The following is a 20,879-nucleotide window of genomic DNA, read 5'->3' on the forward strand; positions in this document are numbered from 1 at the left end:
GAGGGCAGGGTCCGTCTGTGTTCGTTGGGCCGTATGGGGAAGGGGGAGATAAATAAGGTGGAGAGAAATGGGCTGCACGGGGATGGCTACGCCATAGGGGCTCGCCGCTCCTTGTCGCTCCTGTACTTTTTCCTCTCTCTCTTGGCCCCTCTCCACTGACTTCCATCAGGCCTTGATGCGGTGCTCTTGACCGCTCCTCGGTTACTCTATGCGGGGGTCCGTCGGTGCGCACCTACTGACTTATGCTACGGTATAGGTGTGCCTAAGAATGGCGAATGATGGCGAATCTCACGCCTCCGCATTACTTCTCCCGCAGCTGGTCAGTGGGGGATCCGCTCCATCCCCACGGCGCTGCAAAGGCCGTGGCTGCCTCGGGATTGTCTCCAGAGAGCCAATGGGGGTGGTGCTTCGTCCATCTTGGGAGGGGGGGGGGTGGAGGCTGCGTACACATCCACCTCCATCTCTCCCTTACAGGGCCTTGTGCTGTGCTCTTGGGTCTGTCCGCTCTTCCCTTCTCCTTGATGCAGAAAAGTGTCTTGCCCTCTCGTAAAGGGGAGCGGGGCGCAGCTATTCCTTCCGGACAGCTCCCGCCCGCAACGGCGTACGAGTGTGTATGTGTGCGTGTGGGTCGTGGCGGCTCTCTCGCTCTCCTCCTTGTTTTGGTGAAGATGGCAACTGGTTTTACTACCTTGTCTCTGAGTTCAAGTCAGCCTCAACCCCGTGCCCAGCCCTCCCCCCATCGTGCCCGCCACCGAGGTTCGGCATGCTGGGTAAGGGAAGGGTGGGGTGAGGTGGGACTTGCACGTGCATAGAAGTCATCCAATGGATAAGCAGCAGCGCTGTAAGGGAGGAGCGCTGAAGCCGGCTTCCCTCCTGCCTGCCGGCACCCAACACCTTTGGTAACGATGCCTATAGCAAGCCAGAAGGCGGGGGATGGAACCCCCCCCCCCAGTCGATGAGCTCCCCTCCCCTCCGCTCCGCTCCTTTCTCTCTCGCTCTCGCTCCCTCTCTCTCCCTCGTTCTCTGATGTCACGTTAGCGAGGGCAGGAGATACGGACACGCCTATTCACACACCCACATATCCAGCGGTAAGCCAAGCAGGCAAGGCAGGACTCGGCGGTGATATACATCTTATTTTGCTCTTCCTTGGCATCTGTGCTTGACAAATTGCCAATGGCGCTTGGACACATTGTGCGCTGCCAGCGCTTCTTTTGGCTCGGCCTTCGCGACCGTGTGCGGGTGAGCAAGATGATAAGTGGCGCCTTGCCCATCCCCGCTGGCGATGCGATGACGTCGGTGGTGCCGGTCAAGGCTATTCGGGCGGTCGCGGCGGCAGCTCAGCAGACGCCACGGCCGCCACTGCCATGGTTTGTGCGGCCGTGGAGTCGCCAGCTGCCACACGACCCTGCGTTCGGTCAATTTGTCGCCCAGCCTATGGTCGTCCCTATGTACTGCGGCCTGCGCTTGATTGACGAGTTCGGCCACGTCAACAACGCCAAGTACCTTGAACTGTGCGAGTTGGCTCGGTGGCGTCAGCTGTCGTTCCTCGGCATCGGCACCGTGATGGCGCGGCTTCGCGTGGCGTTCGTGGTCTCCGACGTCTCCGTAACTTATCAGCGGGAAATACGACCGTGTAGCACGGTGTGGTTGGTGACGCGAATTCTTCTCCCGCCGTCCAGCACTGCCTTTGCCGGCCCGCCATCTTCGTCATTGTCAGGGGCGGCGCCATCATCAGACAAGAAGCGCTTGTACATTGAACATGAGATCTGGAGCAAGGATGGGCGTAAGCTGCACGCTACGTCGACTCTCGGAGCGGCCCTCATCGGTCCTGTTAAGTACGAGCAGGAGCTGGCTCGACGCTACGACCCAACTGCTTCCGCCACAGCAGCGGCGGCGCCTCACGCGGCTGCAGGCACCCGTGTCCGTCAGCGTACGACATTGAACTGCGAGCAAGTTCTGGCTGACGTCTTGGGTCTTTCTTCCGTGGCGGAGCTGCGCAAGCTGTTCGAGTCTGCTGACCATGTCTGCACCCCCGTTGTGGGTGACGGCGACGCCACCGCCGCGGCTGCGGCCAAATCAGGTGAGGTGCTTGACAAGGAAAGCGCAGAGCGGCAGGAGCGCATCGCGGGCCTCACCCACATCTGGGGCACATCACGCAATCAACTGCGCCATAAGTCGCTCGTCGTGTCTCCGCCACCGTCGTCTTGTAGCACACTCAACTCCAAGACGGGCCCCAAGCTTTGATGATTGTGCCCTCGGATGAGACCCGGACGAAGGAGTCAAGCGAGGGAGAGAGGGAGGGAGGGAGGGGTCCCATTGGCGCGCTTGTGTGCTCGGCCATCTGTCGCCTCGTTGTTCTTCCTCCCTTCATCGCTTCGAGTACACCCACCCACACACGAACAAGATTGCTGCTGATGCGGGTGCGGCGCTTGCTGTTCCTCTTCGCTTCTACGCGTGATTGCTTGACAGAACTGCAGTTAAGAACAGAGACAGTGCTGGAGGAGATGTCCACCCACCCCACCCCACCCTCCGCCCTTCCTCTCTTCCTAAGAAAGGGAGGAGAGCGGCAGAAGTGTCAGTCGCATCACAAGCGGGCCGCGAGGATGGAGTGACCGATGGCGCTGGATGCGACGCCGACGACAGATTTGTGTGTGTGTGCGGTGTGCGGTGACTGCCCTACCTCCCACCCTTTGCGGTTTCGTTTTCCTTCTTGGGTGAGCCCTGGAAGGCACCAAGACGAGAGTGATGGTGAGCACAGGGAGAGGTGAACAACAATGACGCCAAGAAGGGGACCGAAACGGGAAGCACAGCTCCTGCGTCTCGCCCCGCTGCCGCCCCGACATGCCACCTCAGACCTCTTTCCCTTTTTTCCCCCTTTGCCTTCTCCACTCCTGTCAAGCGCGCAGCCGCGCGCCTCCCTTCGATGCAGCGAAAAAAAGCCGCGGGGAGTGGGACTAGAGCTCGCTAGCGGTGACTTCAGGTAAGGCAAGACCCCGAGCGTCGAGCTCTACTTGATGTTGCGGGGCACGCATGCCTCAGAGCCCCATGGTGCCTCGCCGCAAACTACTGAAGTCGTCGTAAACTTCAGCGGCGCAAATGGCAGTGAGGGTGTCGCTGTGTGGGCGCGTTTTTTTTCCCCACACATTCCTACGCAATCATTTGGTGCCTGGGTCGCTGCCACCACTGGCGGTGGATAGCTGCTAAAGCTAAGCTCGACGAACTCGGCCTCATCGAGGCACGCGCACAGAAAGATGCGGACCACATTTAAAGCTGCTTCTGGCCCGACACTATCATCGCAAAGGGAGTCCAGTGCGCGACAGGCGCGAGGACGACAATAATGCAGTTTACTTACGCTGAAGAAACTCTGTGCTGGCTGCTTTTATCAATCGAATCGGTGGATTCAAAGAGCGACGCGAGGGAGCTACCGGCGTTTCTGGCTGAGTCGCGGGCACTTCGGATGCCTGCGAGCACGTTCTGTGGGCACCTCACAGCTGTACTGGCCAACACCGCAGTGGAGACGACCAAAGAGGACGCAGCGCAGAAAGGGTGGCGGCAGGGCATGGTGAGCACCACGGGCCCATTGCTAGCGAACAACAACAACGTAAACAGAACCCAGATGGAATATGTCGTCCCACGCAAGGCGTGTGTAGGTGCGTGTGCGCCTCATCGGTTGCGCCATGCACCTTTTATTTGACCCTCCCTCGAGAGGACGGCGCCGCCGCTCTGCGGTGCGCCCCCACCCTTTCTTTCTTTCGCCTCCGCCTCGCCCTCACTCCCTTCTCCCCTGTCCCCTCCCTCGTCCTCCTCTTCGCTCACACTCGTCCTACCGACGTCCGACGCCTAACGAAACACGCATGCACCCAACACACGCTGTACGGCAATTTCATTATGTAGAAGAAACGCGTACCATAGTTGTGTAGTTTTCCTCCGCCGCTCTTCCCACCTTCCCCCCTCCCCGAACAGACACTCACTCACCCACCCACCTACTCACGCCCCACCTCCAACTTAAAGCAAGCGAACACACGATTGTAACCGCGCACGAGCCCCCCTTCTCTTTCTAGGCATCCCGAGATCATCCTCATTTAGCCCCTCGACGTTTTGCCAGGGATTTGCCATAAACTCTTCTTGTGGCCTTCTGCCACTCCGTTTCGCATTGTCTGGAACGTCATCCGTTCTTTGCCTCTGTCTCTCTCTTTTTTCCCCTTTTTCTCTGTTTCGTGGTCAGGCACATTACCTCACCAACATTGTTCTCTTTTTTTTTCACGGCGCGTGTCCGTGTCCGTGTCCGTGTCCGTGTCCGTGTGTCCGTGTGTCCGTGTGTGTCTGTGTGTGTGTAGCGTGTTCTCCCGCATCTAGGCTACTCTCTTGTGTTCTCTCCCTCTCCATCTCTTTTCCTCTCCTCCTCTTCTTCCGTCTGTAACTCCTGCTCCTGCTCCTGCTCCTGCCCCTTTCCCCTGGAGGCTGGAGATCTGCATTGCCCGCGCATCAGCGTGGTGGGCGAAAAACAAAAAACAACAACAACAAACAATAACGCCACAGTGAAGACACCCATTTTTTTTTTCACGTGCGCTCGGTGTTCCTCGTCCCACCCCACCGCCAATCTCTCTGCTCCTCTCTCCACCGGCGCAGGAAACGATATATATATATATATATACATATACACGCACACACGCACACACACAGAGGAAACGAAAAGGGGCGTATTGCGTGTGTACCATCTTGGTTTTTTTTCTTGGTTGGGTGCATGTACCCCCTCCCTCCCTCCCTCCCTCCCCTTTGTTCTCTATATTTCTCTCTCTCCCCTCCCCGCGCTCGCCCCCCTTCCCTCTCTCCTCCCTCTGCTTGTGGTGCTTGTCCGCTCACCTCCGCTAATACAGTGTACGCGGACGCTCTACTGCCGCTACTCGAGCACGGGCACCCACCCACCCCCCCGTTCCTCCCCCACACTACCTTCCCCTTTTCACCTCCGCGCACACGCACTTCTTCTCGTTCACATACCAGGCAGCTTCAAGCAAGCTTGCATCCGCTTACAGAGCGGTACGCCTTGCCTCCTGCTGTTACAACGTTGCTGAGAGCGAGGTGAGCTTGTTTTCCTTCTCTCCTCCTCCTCTCCTCCCCCTCCTCCTCCTCGCCGACTGAGACACACACACTCTCACTCCATCCAATCACACGGGCCACTCAATAGAGAACAGCGCCAACGCGAGCCCGTGCCTGTGCACAGCGTAGAAGTCCGTTTGCCGAGAAGTGATCATCTCACCTCTGTCTCTCTCCGCCCTCCTTCCCTTTCTCCCCTCTCTCACCTTATCTTTCGCTTCGACTTGATTTCGCCGTTTTTTTTTTCGTTGTTGTTGGCTTGCGTTTTTGGTGTTCGAGGTCCTACTGGAGCTCGCCTTCGGTGTTGTCACCCCTCCCCTCCTCTCTCCCCCGCCCCTCCCCCTGTTGCCGACGTGTGAGTCTGTGCTATCATTTTTCGTTTTGCGCGTGTGCTTCATCTCTCCTTCGCTTTGTCATCTGTCGCCCTCTTGCTTCACATCTTTTTTTTTAGTGCGTGTGCGTGCTCCTTTCCTATACTTGATCTCCCCGTCCTCCTCTTCGCTCCTCAGTTGCTCTGTTGGAAGAGGTTTCTCGTGTGGTCGGTTACGGTTTGGCGTCCAGCGCACTTGGCTAGTGCGGCCCCCTCGACCCTCCCTCCCTCTTCCCGGCTTTGGGGCACCGCGAATCTCCTCCCTCTCGTGTTGCTCTGTTACGTACCATTACGGTGCATCGACCAGCCACAACCCCTTTCCTCCAACAACAATGACCGCAGTCAGTGTCAACGAAAATGCGCTGGTGCACCTCAGCGTGGGCGACTTCGTCGCCATCCTCACCCATCACATGAAGAATGACAAGCTGCACTGGATCTTGGGTTCTGTCGAGACGCCGCCGTACCTGCGCGATGTCGAGATCCGCCTATGGGCGAAGCAGCGGTTCGAGCTCGACGAGGGCGACACCCCGACCAACCCGGAGACCGCGGCACTGATGGATCGCATTGCCCAGGTGAAGGACGAACTCCAGAAGAGCATTGACCAGGCCGAGGACCTCACGGAGCAGCTGCGCGACCGCCGCGCTGCCATTATTCAGAAGATCGCCGAGGCTAACAGATACGTGGCGGAGTCAAACGCCGTCTGCGACGCTGCGCGCGACGACGTCGAGAACATCTCCGACCGCAACTGGCAGGAGCTGAAGTCGTACCGTATTCCACCCAAGATGGTGTCGGTAATAATTCGCGCCGTGATGTTGCTGCTCTCCGAGGACGAGGCTCGCACGTGGCCGCATATGCAGCGAGTGCTGCGTGACTTTTACTTCAAGCGCCGCATTACAAGCTACGACCCCAGTACGCAGCTCTCCCCTGAGCGCCGTGACTACATTCTCCAGGAGTGCGTGAGCAAGAAGAGCTTTCGCTATGACCGCGCCATGCAGGGTAGCGTGGCGATGGGCCCCATCTACTACTGGGTGCTGGCTCAGCTCGACAGCGGCGAGGCCCAGTCGCAGAGGGAAGATGTTGAGCAGGAGAAAGTTGCACGCCAGAAAGAGCTGCGCGGTGTGCTGGAGCAAATTAGCCAACAACAGGAGCGCATATCGGAGTATCAGGAGCTCATGGATGACCTGGACGATCAGCTGCGCTTGTGCAGCCAGCGCAACGGTGACGGCAGCACCGTCGTGACGCTCTCGCGGAGCCGGAGCGCCTCGCGCTCGCGCTCACGATCGCGTTCGCGCCCGCGCCGCCGCATCTCGATCAGCGACCACTATGCCGAGAGCTTTGCAGCGCGAGAGGGAAAGGAGTACCTTCGTCCAGCCTTCTACACATGGAGACCGACGGACCGCGTCATCATTGTGCTGCGCAAGAATATCGTCTGCAACTTCGGCGCCGTCACCTCGCAGGAGCAGGAGGAGGGCTACAACATGAGCGAGCCGCAGATCCGCATGTTGGATGAAGGCCTCATGCGCTCCCGGCGGGCCCTGGAGAGGATTTGCGGCGACGAGGATGAGGACCATGCCCTCGAGGCGGACATGCTCAAGCAGAACGACGACGAGGCCTACAACACAGTGCGCAACGATGAGGACATTCTGGAAGAGCGCCAACGCAACGCTGCCGAGGAAAAGCTCACGCCGACTCCGCCGCTGGAGGAGAGCGACACGACCAAGGTCGGCATAGGCGCCGCCGAGGCAACGTCGAAGCTTCAGCGCACGTTCGAGGGAAAGAACTGGCACCGCATTCTCGACTGCAAGCGCGAGGCCATCGAGGCTGCTTTCAGAGAGGACTCCTCCGAGTGCCTGAAAGTGCCGCCGTACTCGATCTCCATCGAAAGCCTCATCGTCGGGAGCCTCATTGTTGACTTTTCGGCCCAGCACGACGGCCAGCGCTCCGACGCAGAACTGCAGGAGTGCGTGAAGGCGTTCGGATTCCCGAAGGTCATGTCACTCTACGAGGAGGAGGACGAGGAGGACGCGGAGGACGTGGTGGACGAAGATAGTCCTGAACATCAGATGAGGTTCGGCGGCGACCACTGGGGCGACATCGCCCCGGAGCACCATGGCGAGATCGAGGCCGCTTTCCTGGCAGACACAAGCGCCGCGACGGGTGCGCTGCAGGACGAGATTGTCGTCCACGACATTCGCACTGACGCGGACGAAGGCCTGACAGTGGACTACTCGATGCTGGACAAGGACCGTGACCCCGAGGAAGTGCAGGAGCAAGTGGATGCTTACGCATACCCTTCTATGTGGACCCTGTACCAGCGGCTCGCTGGACTGGACGAGGCGGTGCCGATCCACCAGGTGCGCTTCCGCGGCGAGCGGTGGGCGGACATCATGCCCGGGGCCGAGGAAGCGATCAAACAGGCGTTTGCTGAGGACACCGCCGGCGCGCTTGGCATTGCGCCGCAGCAGGTCATCCCCGACGAGATCCGCTACGAGAAAGGACTGACGGTCCCCTACACCGTGCTCGACTGCTCGCTGGATGGCGACGAAGTCGATGCCAAAGCGGAGGACTATCATTACCCCAACACGTGGGCGCTGTACGACCGCCTTGTGGCGGAGGCCGTCGGCGCAGCCTACCAGAAGAGCTTCGAGGGCGAGCACTGGGAGGCGGTGCTGCACGCGGCGCGGCCAGAGGTGTCAGAGGCGTTTTGCACAGACACGGCGAACGCCGTCAAGTCCGAACCCGGCGACGTCGACCTCCGCTCTGTCGACACCGACCAGAACCGCCTGCTCGTCTCCTACAACGTTGGCGACTCGCAGCAGCGTGTCGATGAGGTGCGTGCGGACACCCAGGAGTACCCCTACCCGGAAGTGTGGGCATTGTACCAGCTCGTCATCGCAGAGGAGGCCGAAGGCACGCGGAAGCTGTCCCAGACGTTCGACGGAGAGTCGTGGGACGCGATCAACGCGGAGATGCCGGAGCAGGTGCGCGGGGCCTTCACGGAGGATGTGATTGTCGCCACTCGTGTCGACTCGACATGCGTGATGATACGTGACATCAAGACGAGTAAGAGGGGCATGACCGTTGAGTACGGTATTGTTCGTGAAGAGGGTCAGTCCGCGTACGCGACGCGCAAGGCAGCGAGGAACTTCGACTACCCGGTTACGTGGGGCCTGTACGAGGCGAACAAGAAGAGCGCACCGGCGCAAGCCTTCAGCGGGTTTGGCGAGGGCGAGTCTGCGATCTTCGAGCGCCGCTTCGAGGGCGATGACTGGGACATCGTTCTGGAGGACTATCCTGAGGAGCTCAGTGACGCCTTCCGCTCGGAGGCGGCGCGTGTGCTGTGTGTGCCGAAGCAGAGCGTGCGCATCATCAGCACAGAGATAGGCAGCCCGAACGTCAAGTACCAGATCGTGGGCCCGCCGTGTGAGGACAGAGAGATCGAGCGGCGCATGGAGGAGGACGAGCTACCTGAGGTGATGGATCTGTACCATCGCTGCACACACAGTGAGGACGGGGGCGCGACGTTGGAGCTGCTGAACCTCGAGGAGATGCCACCGAAGGTGTTCGACGGAGACGAGTGGGACTTTGTGATGGCGAACCAGCGCGTGGAGCTGGAGCAGGCGTTCGTGAAGGACACGGCCGACGCTCTCGGCGTGAGCGATGAGCAGGTGACGGTGAAGGAGATGAAGGTGGGTCCGTACGCGCTGCAGGTGCAGTACAGCGTGCGCGATTGCCCATCCGACGAAGCGGCGGCGCAGGCGACCGTGGAGGACTACCCTTACCCGTACATGTGGGAGATGTACCCGGAAGAGGAGGATCTGGGCAAGTATCAGAAGACGTTCGACGGCACAGGCTGGAAGGAAATTGTTGCCTCCCGTGAGGACAGCGTGAGGGCGGCCTTCGCGAAGGACGCGGCTAACGCACTCGAGGTGGACGAGGAGAGTGTCGTGGTCAAGTCCGTCCGCGCCAACGCTGAGGGTCTCGAGGTGCGCTACAACGTGACGAGCGAGGCGTGGGATAGGGAGCAGATTATGGAGATGCAGGAGGAGTGCGACTACCCGAACACGTGGGCCCTTTACGAGGGAGACGAAGGCAACTGGGTGACGACCTCGCACCAGATCGGCTTCGACGGCGAGGACTGGGTATACGTCGTGCAGGACAAGATGCCGGAGCTGCACGAGGCGTTTGTCAGCTGCACCGCCGAACTATTTCATGTGCGTCCGGAGCACGTTACGAATACCGAGTACACATTGGGCAGCCTCATAGTGGACTTCGAGCTCACGCACCCGACGAGGTTGAGCGAGGAGGAGATTAAGAAGCAGCTCGTCACGTGCCCGTACGAGCCGGTCTGGGAGCTCTACGGCTACCACCCCTGGGTCCCAACGGAGGTCATGGGGACGACGCACAATATCTGCTTCGAGGGGCCAGGCTGGGCGACTGTGCTGGAGTCACAGCGTGAGGAGCTAGAAGAGCGCTTCAAACAGGGCACGGCGGTGGCGCTCGAGGTCGAGCCGTCTGACGTGCGCATCGACTCGGCCGACTGCGCCGAGGAGTGCCTGTTCATCCGCACGACCATCACCCACCACATCTTCCAGGATAACGAGCTCCTGCAGGAGCAGCTTACCCGCTACCCATACGAGGAGGTCTGGAAGCTCTACGTCGAGGACCCGAACCAGAGCTGGGCCGTCACCTCGCACCAGGTTGGCTTTGATGGCGATGACTGGGTGTACATTGTGTCTGCCAACAAAGCGGCGCTGAAAAAGACCTTCCGCACGTGCACTGGCGAATCCCTAGACCTGGCGGACGAGCACATTACGAACATCGTCTTCGAGGCCAACGAGGCGGCGCTGCTGACCACCTTCGAGGTGAAGCATCCGAGGGAGCAGTCGGTGAAGGAGGTGAACCGGCGACTCGCTGAGTGCGACTATATGCCGGTGTGGGAGCTGTACATTGATCACCCGTACAACCCGGAGGAGAACGAGGTGACATCGCATGAGATCGGCTTTGAGGGCGATGAGTGGAACAAGGTAATCAAGACGCAGCCGAAGCAGCTCGAGGAGGCCATCATGCTCGACACGTCCGAGGCGCTCGAAGTGACGCCGAACGACATCACGTCGATCACGACTAGCTTCGAGAACGGAAACCTACTAATCGTGCGCCTCAACATCCAGCACCCGGTGCTCCAGGACGAGGAGCTGATCAAGGAGCAGCTGAGCCGCTACCCGTACGAGCGCGTGTGGGCACTCTACGAGGATGCGCCTATCACGCCCCTTAGTGAGGAAGACGCGGCCAGACTTAACGGTACCGGCGAGGGCGAGTCTGCGATCTTCGAGCGCCGCTTCGAGGGCGATGACTGGGACATCGTTCTGGAGGACTATCCTGAGGAGCTCAGTGACGCCTTCCGCTCGGAGGCGGCGCGTGTGCTGTGTGTGCCGAAGCAGAGCGTGCGCATCATCAGCACAGAGATAGGCAGCCTGATCGTCAAGTACCAGATCGTGGGACCGCCGTGTGAGGACAGAGAGATCGAGCGGCGCATGGAGGAGGACGAGCTACCTGAGGTGTTGAATCTGTACCGCCGTCGCTGCACACGCATTAGGGACGATATCGCGACCGAGACGAGCCCCGTAAAGCCCGAGGAGGAAGAGGAGATCACGACCCTGGAGGACTGCGGGTTTGAGGGCGCGGACTGGGACTACGTGTGGTCGATCAAGCAGGAGGCGGTGTGCAAGGCCTTCGCGAAGGGTGTCGCGGATGCGCTGGGTATTAAGCCGACGGACATCCAGAACATCAACATGGAGAAGTCGGCGGACGGCATTGTGCTTGGCGCGAACGTGACGCACCCGCTGACGCAGGATCACCAGATGATCTGTCAGACGCTGAAGAACCACCCGTTCGAGGAGTTGTGGGCACTGTACGAGACGCGCCCATACAACCCGGCTGAGTCCGTGACCACGGAGCACATCATCTACTTCGAGGGCGAGGAATGGGACGCTGTGATGGCAGGAAAGCGCGAGGAAGTGGTGGAGGCTATCCGTAAGGATACAGCGAGTGCGCTGAACCTGCCGGCGGACGATGTAGTGAGTGTGTGTACGGCGGTGGAGCCGACTGGGCTGCTCGCCACGGTCGTGGTGAGCCACTCGCCGCTGCATGACGATGAACTGATCCAGGAGGAGCTGATCAAATACGAGTACGAGCGCGTGTGGGTGCTGTACTGCCCTGAGAGTGGACCACTGCATGGCACGAAGCACTTCGACGGCTTGAATTGGGCGAACGTAATCGCGAGCGCCAGGACTGGCGTGATGCAGGCGTTCCGCGAGGATACGGCCGCTGCCGTGAATATCCGTCCGGATGATGTGGATGTGGGCGAGATCCGCACGACGGGGATGGGCATGGATGTAGACTACACGGTGAACCTCGCGAACACGAGTGGGGTGGACATAGAGCACACGCTTCTGACGTACCCGTACCCGAACCTTTGGGGCCACTACCGCGCCGAGGAGATCACGACCCTGGAGGACTGCGGGTTTGAGGGCGCGGACTGGGACTACGTGTGGTCGATCAAGCAGGAGGCGGTGTGCAAGGCCTTCGCGAAGGGTGTCGCGGATGCGCTGGGTATTAAGCCGACGGACATCCAGAACATCAACATGGAGAAGTCGGCGGACGGCATTGTGCTTGGCGCGAACGTGACGCACCCGCTGACGCAGGATCACCAGATGATCTGTCAGACGCTGAAGAACCACCCGTTCGAGGAGTTGTGGGCACTGTACGAGACGCGCCCATACAACCCGGCTGAGTCCGTGACCACGGATCACATCATCTACTTCGAGGGCGAGGAATGGGACGCTGTGATGGCAGGAAAGCGCGAGGAAGTGGTGGAGGCTATCCGTAAGGATACAGCGAGTGCGCTGAACCTGCCGGCGGACGATGTAGTGAGTGTGTGTACGGCGGTGGAGCCGACTGGGCTGCTCGCCACGGTCGTGGTGAGCCACTCGCCGCTGCATGACGATGAACTGATCCAGGAGGAGCTGATCAAATACGAGTACGAGCGCGTGTGGGTGCTGTACTGCCCTGAGAGTGGACCACTGCATGGCACGAAGCACTTCGACGGCTTGAATTGGGCGAACGTAATCGCGAGCGCCAGGACTGGCGTGATGCAGGCGTTCCGCGAGGATACGGCCGCTGCCGTGAATATCCGTCCGGATGATGTGGATGTGGGCGAGATCCGCACGACGGGGATGGGCATGGATGTAGACTACACGGTGAACCTCGCGAACACGAGTGGGGTGGACATAGAGCACACGCTTCTGACGTACCCGTACCCGAACCTTTGGGGCCACTACCGCGCCGAGGAGATCACGACCCTGGAGGACTGCGGGTTTGAGGGCGCGGACTGGGACTACGTGTGGTCGATCAAGCAGGAGGCGGTGTGCAAGGCCTTCGCGAAGGGTGTCGCGGATGCGCTGGGTATTAAGCCGACGGACATCCAGAACATCAACATGGAGAAGTCGGCGGACGGCATTGTGCTTGGCGCGAACGTGACGCACCCGCTGACGCAGGATCACCAGATGATCTGTCAGACGCTGAAGAACCACCCGTTCGAGGAGTTGTGGGCACTGTACGAGACGCGCCCACACGACCAGAGCGATCTGAAGGGCGCCCTTAGCGGAACAGGCGACCGCGAGTCTGGTCCGCTGCAGCGTCTCTTCGATGGCGATGACTGGGACCTCGTAGTGGAGGGCTGTCCAGAGGACGCTAAGGACGCCTTCCGAAAGGGTGTGGCAGACTCTGTGCACGTGCCGAAGTCTGGCGTCGTTGTAATGGACTGGAGCCTGGGCAGCCTTATCGTGAGCTACAAGGTGTGCAACTGCGACATGGAGGATGACGAGATCGACAAGAGGGTATATGCACACGACTTTCCGGAGCTGATGGCGTTGTACCGTGCGCGCGTGCGCGGCGGCGAAAATAGCGATTGTGTTGCCACAGAGGGACGCGCGATGTGTGAAAAGGAAGTGGTCACTGTCGACATAATGGACGAGGGTGAGCTGCCGGAGGGGTACATGCGTGTTGGGCTGAGTGTCAGCTTCGAGGGGGAGCTCTGGGAAAAGATTGTAAAGAGGCGCACGCAGGAGCTGGCGGATGCTTTTCGCGCTGACACTGCCAAGTCCATCGGCGCTGCGCTGGGGGATATCCACGTCCGCGAGTGCGTTGTGAGCAAGGCACTTCTGTTGGTGCACTTTAGCGCCGGCTACGAGGCGACGGTGACGGAGGCTGAGCTGCGCAAGAAGGTTGATGAATACTCCTACGGTAGTGTTTGGGCCCTCTACGACGAGATGGAAGACGCTCTCGAAGCCGACATGTCGGAGGTCATGGTCAAGCGCTTCGTCGGCGTTCACTGGGACGTTGCGATAGAGACATGCCCGACGCTTGTCAAGGAGGCCTTCAAGGAGGACACCGCGAATGCGCTGCGCACTCATGCCTCGAAGGTGATCGTTGAGGACATCGCTCTGGGCAGCCTCATTGTGCGCTTCCGCGTGCACGGGCTAACGATGTCGGAGGCGAAGGCGATGCAGATGACGGACAACTACGCCTACCCGAACGTATGGGCTCTGTACATGTGCTGCGAGGAGGCGAACGGCCGTGCTTCATTGAAGAACCGCAAAAATGGAAGCGGGGGTCGCCTGTCGCACCGACCGACTGAGCAGCTTGTGGCGGAGGAGGGTGTGGAGTCGCAGGACACCGTGACATATCTGCGCAAGGCCCTCGCCGACGCTCGCCGCGAGCGTGACATGTACATGGAACAGGTGGAGCAGGCGCAGCGCGCTAGCCAGAATGTATAATAGCCCCCTCTCCCTCCGCATTACGCGACACCACATGTGATGCATCACGTGCACGTCTTTCCTCCGCTTGGTTGTGAAGTGTTCGGTTGGTCGCGGGCGGTAGAAAACCCGACCGTATGTATGTGCTTCAGTTATTACGATTATTATTTTTCTGTTTCTCTTCTTGCCACGGTTTGTGGCATCTTGTGGTGTGTGTGGGCTTCGCGCTGTCTCATGAGGACGGCACACGGGCACCCCCTCCCTCCCTCCCTGCCACCCGCACCTGGACTCGCGGCCGACTTTTTCTTTTGCTGCGCTGTCTTTTCATTTTCGTAGCAACACCCCAAATACCCCATATAGGCACACGTGTCTCCCCTCACACATGCCACAGCTGTGTAGCCGCATCTACTACAGTCTGTTGCCCTCTACCCCCCCCCCCCCCTCCTCCCTTCTCGCCTTCCGTGCGCAGACGCGACGGCAGGGCGAGGGACGCAGATAAAGTGGTGTGCACGTGGAAGTGTATATGGCCTTGCCTCGTAGAGGGGAGCTGCATCAGCCGTATTAGCGTGTCTCGGCCGCTTTCCCCGTTTTTTCCTTTGTTGCGTTTTTCTTTTTCCGACAAGAGTGTAGCGTGCGCCGCCTCTTCGTTTCATTGAAGCCCCCCCCCCCTCCCTCCCCCATCCATCCCTCCCGTGCGCGCTTGTGTAGCAGCTGCGGGGGGTGGGAGTGGGGCGAGGTGCGTGGCTCCTCAGCCCTCTTTTTGTGTGCTTCTCTTGACATCGGCGCGTGGGTTAGAGCGCACGCTTTCGTTTCATATTTTTTTTTTGGTTTGTACGGTACACACTTCTGTGCCGCTGGTGTTGATGTGTGTGTGTGCTGGTGCTGGTGTTGGTGCTGGTGTCATACCTACCCCCCTCCACCCATTCCTCCTGCTCTGATTTTTTTTGCTTTGCTTTCCGCAGTCCTTCGTCCGGAATCGCTCACGAACTTGCGTTTCGCGGAATGAAGCGGGGTAGGCACGCAGTGCGCGCAGCAGAGAGTTAGGGGGAGGGGGAGAGGCATCGTGCTCTCGATGGGTGATGTCAATGTGTAACTTTCCACGTCTTCAGCATATGGAAGCGATTCTAGTCCACCTCTCAAGAGAAAATGAAGGAGATGACGGTGGGCCACTCCTCCCTCCCCCCTCCAATACAAGGGCCGAGCTCTACAGGGGACCCGCGGTACACAAAACGGACCATGCATGCAAGCGGAGAGGGCGGATCGAGGCTGTCCTATGTGCGCTACATCTTTCTAGTCTTTCCGTCTATTATTCTGTATATCTCGGCGTGCCGTGTAGTCATTGGTAGATCGAGTTCACCTCGAGCGTTGCCTTTCATGTCTGTCTAGTCAAGCGGAGACCTTTTGAACCCCCCTCAACGGTATCCTGCACTCGTGTCTCGCAAGCGCGATTGCTGTGCGACGCGGTGCAGTCGTTCCCTCTTTTATTTTGTCGTTCCTCTTCCACTGCCACCGTTCCCGTCCATGCGCCAGTCTCTCTCCTACTCTCTCTCCACCAACTCCTCTCTTCCCTTCACCACCACCACCACTGTCACGGCCATCATCCATCTCTAACCTCTTGTCGTGGTGACTGCATCACTGCGCACAACTGCCCACGCAGGTGTACCCACACTCGTGTCTGTTTTCTTTTTTTCCGTGTGTACCTTCCGGTTTTCCTCCTCCTGCGGCGGTATAACGCCTCCCTCTCCCTCTTGGTCTCCTGTGGCGCACATCTCCTCTGGACGTCGCACCACCTACACAAAATTTGTTTTCTGGTTACGGGGGAGCTCCAACCGTCGTATTGCACGTCCCCCACACACACGCCCACGCTCAGGTCGCTGGATCGTCTGCGGTCATTTTCTATCACCGTCATCATCGCCAGGCTCCCCTGTTTAAGGCGAGGGGAAGGAAAGCAAGGAATACGCACCACGCACCCCCCGTGACGCACAACCGAATCGAAAAAAAATGTCTGAAATCTCATTCACCGAGGTAAGCCTTCGCGAGGCGCCGCTCACGTCGGGGGCGACCCCGTCCAGCATCGTGGTGCTGGGCTGCCGTACCGACCTGCGCGTTGGCGACTACGTTGGCTTCCAGCGCATCTCGCCATGCAAGGAGTGGATGCTGTCCCTCGGCAAGGTAGTCGCCTTACCGACGGCGCTCACCCTCAAGGTCGCCCACTTCGACGCGGTTAATGAGACCACGGTGACGCAGGACCCCATCTCCGAGCAGATGGTTTGCCGGAAGGCTGAGGAGGAAGGTAAGATGCCCGTTTGGCGCAACCGCGAGGCGCTGCGGGAGAACCTCGCCCAGCTGTCCGAAAAGGAGAGGGCCGCGACGCAGCGCCTCCTCGCCGCGCGCGACCAGACAGTGACGCGTCAGATGGCCACCGGCGATAAAGTGACGGAGTCGCTGGAGAATCTTGACAATGCCCGTCGCTGTCTCCGCGAGGCTCCGGTCAAGGATTGGAGCGCGCTGCGCAAGTCTTACCTCCCATCCGTCGAGATGATCGGCGTGATGCGCTCTGTGATGCTCATCCTCTACGAAGACAGCGTCACTATGTGGGAGAGCATCCGGGAGGTGATGAACCGTCAGGATTTTATGGAGCGCATATTGAGCTGGGACTGCACTGTCACCCCCATGTCGCTCTCGCGCCGTAAGAGGGTTGTTGCGCTGTGCGCCGGCAAGGATGTGGAGGGCACTCATCCGAAGAAGCGCAATCGCTCAGGCACCCGCTCCCGGTCCCCGTCCCACCGACTCCTAGTCGCAGCGAAGAGCGCAGACCCGAGCAACGTGTCCATCCTCGATCAGAGTCTTCGCGCCTGGATCAACGCGCAGCTCATCTGCTCTGAGGCCGCTCGCGCGCAGGAGATGGTGATCAACAGCTGCTTCGCCGAGCAGCAGGAGCAGCGTGTGCTGCTGCGCGAGATCAACGACATGCGTGTGAGCATTTCTGCCTTAGAGGTGCAGATGCTGGAGCTGAAGAATGCCATTCTCGGCATCGATAACGCGCCGAAGCCGATCATGCCGCTCGACGCGTACCCGACCAACACAGTCTTCTACAAGCGCTCCTGTGCCGGTGCTGGGGACCGCCTTGTGCAGGAGATCATTCTGCGCGAGGCCGTCGTTCACAACTTCGGCCCCCTGTCTGGGGAGGATGCGGAGGGCTACGTCCGCCTGGACCCCACCCAAGTGGCGTGCCTGCGCGACGCTGTCATCAGTGCCAACGTGCGCCACGACGCGGAAGAGATGGAGGAGCTGCTGATCCGAAAGGAGCGCGAAGAGCAGGAGATGGCCGAGCTCAGGGGGCGCATCGAGCAGCTGCGCGCTAAACTGTCGCTCACAGCGGAAGAAGAGGAAGAGCTGACGCAGTTGGAGAAGCTCCTTGCCGATGCCGAGCGCCGCCACCACGCAACGTTGACCCGCATTGCCGAACTGTACGCCTGCGGCCGCGGCGCACGCGAGATCACGCTGGCCATCAAGCGTCCCGAGTTCCACTACACCCGTCTGCACTGCAAGATGTCTGGTGACTGGGAGATGATCCTCAGCGACTCGGAGCGCTACAGCGAGATGATCACCGCCTTCTGCGACGACGTGTCGACCTTGCTAAACATCCCTGCGAGCTACGTGCTCGACATTGATGCCTGCTGTGGCTCTCTGCTGATCGACTTTACCGTCAAGCACAACGGCGACCTCGATGATGATCAGCTTCAGGATCTTATCAACAAGGGCTGCTTTTCTGCCCTCTGCATGTTCTACGAGAAGGTTACGTTTAAGAAGACGTCGCCTCTCAACACGAGCCAGCAGCAGCTGACGTACGATATGGACCAGCGCCTCAATGGCCCGGCGCCGATCTCCGGCATGGGCATCTTGCAGATTCTGGCAGACTACTACAACGCCGACGGCACACTTGACGAGGAGTTCAGTGACGAGGTGAGGGCGCACCCGGACTACCGCAAGGCCTTCATCACGATTCCGCCTCTCCGAGAGGACTACGACGACGCGGTTGTGCGCGGCCCCTATGAGCAGCACGCCGAGGATTACGGCGAGGCGCTGGGCACGGCGGTGCCGATGAGGATCATTGCGCCGTCGGTGGGGGGTGACCGGAACAAGGAGGAGGATGGGTCTGTCGGCGCGACACAGATGAGTATAGGCCTTACCGACACGGCGGACGCTGCGCACGATATGACGGAGTCGGCGCCAACGACGGAGGTGTACAACCGCAACATGAATGGGACCGACAATGTGCAACGCGCTGTAGATGCCGGCGCTCCTGCCGTCTCTGCCCCCCCTGAGAAGTTGGGGGAACGCAAAGCCTCCAGCACGGACGCGGGCCGCCTTTCCCATTCATCCGAAATGTCTAGGATGGATTAGTTGTGGCTGAAGCTCGGCTCTGGTGCCGCCGCCGCTGCAGCGGCGGGGTGGGCTAGTTCGTGCGAGGCTGCCGAAAATGAGGTAGCGTCTGTGCACTTCAGCACGAAGGCATCTTCTGCCGTGACCGTGTCTTCGTCGTTGTCCGCGTCAAGGAAGTTTTTTCAAGGCGTTTTCGAAGAAGGCCACACCCTAGGAACACGTTGCGGATGAACCCTAGCCATCATACAGAGACGTACGAATGGAAAGCAAGAAGCAGCAGCGCTCGAGAGGCTGCAGTAGTGCGGGACGGTCAGCGTCGGCACGACTGACCAGTGCGCGCGAGGGAACGTCCGTTTTGATGTCTTATCGCCAACTTGTTCTTTTCCATTCGATTCGCTGTGCCTGTTGTGAGGGATGGTGTGCGTGTGTATGCCTGCTGGTCTGCCTCTGCCCATGCGCGCCTTCGTCCCTCCCCCTCTCTCTATATCTGTCTGCCTGTGATTGGCGTGCGTGTGTGCGTGTGTGTGTTGTGTGCGTTGTCTTGTATTATTTTTATATATTTTGTATTACGTTTATATAGCTTCCACCTCTCTCCTGTATCGGTGATTTCACTTCTCTCCTCCCCTTTCCCCTCTCCTCCTCCTCTTTTGTTGTTGTTGTTGTCTCGTCGATGCCTCGCGTGAGCCTTTGTCGCTCTCCTTTTTCTGTTTGTCCATCTCGCACGGTCGGTGCTGTGTGTCCTCTGTCTCCTTCCCTCCCTCCTGCTTGTGGGGAGAACCCACCCACCCCACGCGCCACACGAAAGAGGAGGGGGAGGGGAGGGGCACACGCACACACACACACACACACGAGCCCTGTATCAGCACATTTTTGACCCCCCTCCCCCTCCTCCTTTTTTTCCCGTTTGTTTTCTCCTTTACTCCACACGCACCTATTTTTTTCTTTCATGTTTTCCCGGACTTTAGACGGTAGCATTGTCTTTGCCGATGAGCGCACACGGACGCTCGTGGGACTGTCGTCGTCCGTCTTTTAGTGGTGTTGCCGTCGTGACGGTCATGGCGAGGCCCCTCCTTCGCCTCTTACCTCCCTACCCTTCTCCCTCTATCTGTACCCGTACACTTGCCTGTTGGCGAAACTACGTTTTTTTTGTTTCTTGTGATTGTTGTTGCTTCGGTGGCGTCCTTCCTCTCCGATAATGCCGGCCACCTCACCGTGGGATCGGGGTCCAGCGGCCACTCTGTGGGGGAGACCGGGAAACGGCAGCCCCGCCCTCGAGTACTGGCTGCGGACTCTTGGTGTCGGCGGACAGGTCTGAACTGGGGCTGCGCCAAAGAGCACTGCGACCATGATTTCGTGTGTGCCATCTCACTCCGAGCTGCGCCGACGATCCAACCAATGTACGCGTCCATCTTGCTGATATGATTTTGTAAGTAGTGCTCTGATTGCGCACAGCTCACCCGGCGCCGCACGGGTTTCCTCCATCGGATGCCCCCGATTCATATCGACAAGCTATGAATTTTTTGTGGGCAGGCGCATGTCTATTCACTGGCCCCTTATGCTTGGGCACACCCACTCTTGTCAGAGGCGTGCGGATGCAGGCGAGGATGGAAGGCTCCTCCTGCTTCCACAGACTCATAGCAGCGTCCCACTTGTCGCGACACGTGGGGGGAGGCCATCCAGACACGTCCCCGGGGCAACGACGGAAGTGGCAGATGCAGGCAGTGGGCGGCCCCTCTTCCCCCGACGACACCACCGTCCTGGGACAGGCCCCGGGATGCAGAAGTGTGAGCACTGCGCGCTGGGGCTGCCATCCACAGCTGACATGTGCCACGTCCAAAAAAAAAGAAGCCAGGCAGAGCTCCAAAGAGCACGGGCGATGGACGGAAAAGGCGCGAAGCGATTCACACCGGTCAATCTCATTCTGCGTGTGTGCGAGGCATGCGGCATCTCCTACATCCGACCAGGTCTGCACGGACGCCGCACAGATGCCAGAAGCATGACCAGAGCACCCCGAGTTGCACCATCGAGTCCTTCAGACTCCAGTGTGGAGAGTCTCCACGTCATACTACGGGATGCCACGGCTTGAAGCGGCGGGGAAAGAGGCATGGCATACAGGCAGGGTGTAAGGGGTTTCAGAGGGCCCTGACCTGAGTCTGGCCGACCGCCTCCCTGAGCTCATTCGGCATTCACCTGGGCCACGCCCTGCTGCCTCC

At 59.6% G+C, this 20,879-nt stretch overlaps 3 protein-coding genes across 3 annotated transcripts; all 3 read left to right on the forward strand.

Annotated features, from left to right (window-relative positions):
* Positions 1-1,173: 1,173 nt before the first annotated feature.
* Positions 1,174-2,244, forward strand: LMXM_26_1940 (conserved hypothetical protein; the record flags this gene model as incomplete). Its single annotated transcript, XM_003876447.1, has 1 exon — positions 1,174-2,244. One exon carries the CDS (start codon positions 1,174-1,176, stop codon positions 2,242-2,244), a length of 1,071 nt encoding a protein of 356 aa, XP_003876496.1.
* A 3,552-nt stretch (positions 2,245-5,796) lies between these two features.
* LMXM_26_1950 (putative mitotubule-associated protein Gb4) lies at positions 5,797-14,301 on the forward strand (the record flags this gene model as incomplete). Its single annotated transcript, XM_003876448.1, has 1 exon — positions 5,797-14,301. One exon carries the CDS (start codon positions 5,797-5,799, stop codon positions 14,299-14,301), a length of 8,505 nt encoding a protein of 2,834 aa, XP_003876497.1.
* A 1,980-nt stretch (positions 14,302-16,281) lies between these two features.
* On the forward strand, positions 16,282-18,687 carry LMXM_26_1960 (conserved hypothetical protein; the record flags this gene model as incomplete). Its single annotated transcript, XM_003876449.1, has 1 exon — positions 16,282-18,687. The coding sequence occupies one exon, from the start codon at positions 16,282-16,284 to the stop codon at positions 18,685-18,687; it is 2,406 nt and encodes an 801-aa protein (XP_003876498.1).
* Positions 18,688-20,879: the final 2,192 nt, after the last annotated feature.

Source organism: Leishmania mexicana, chromosome 26 (assembly GCF_000234665.1).
Source record: "Leishmania mexicana MHOM/GT/2001/U1103 complete genome, chromosome 26".
Classification (NCBI taxonomy): domain Eukaryota; phylum Euglenozoa; class Kinetoplastea; order Trypanosomatida; family Trypanosomatidae; genus Leishmania; species Leishmania mexicana.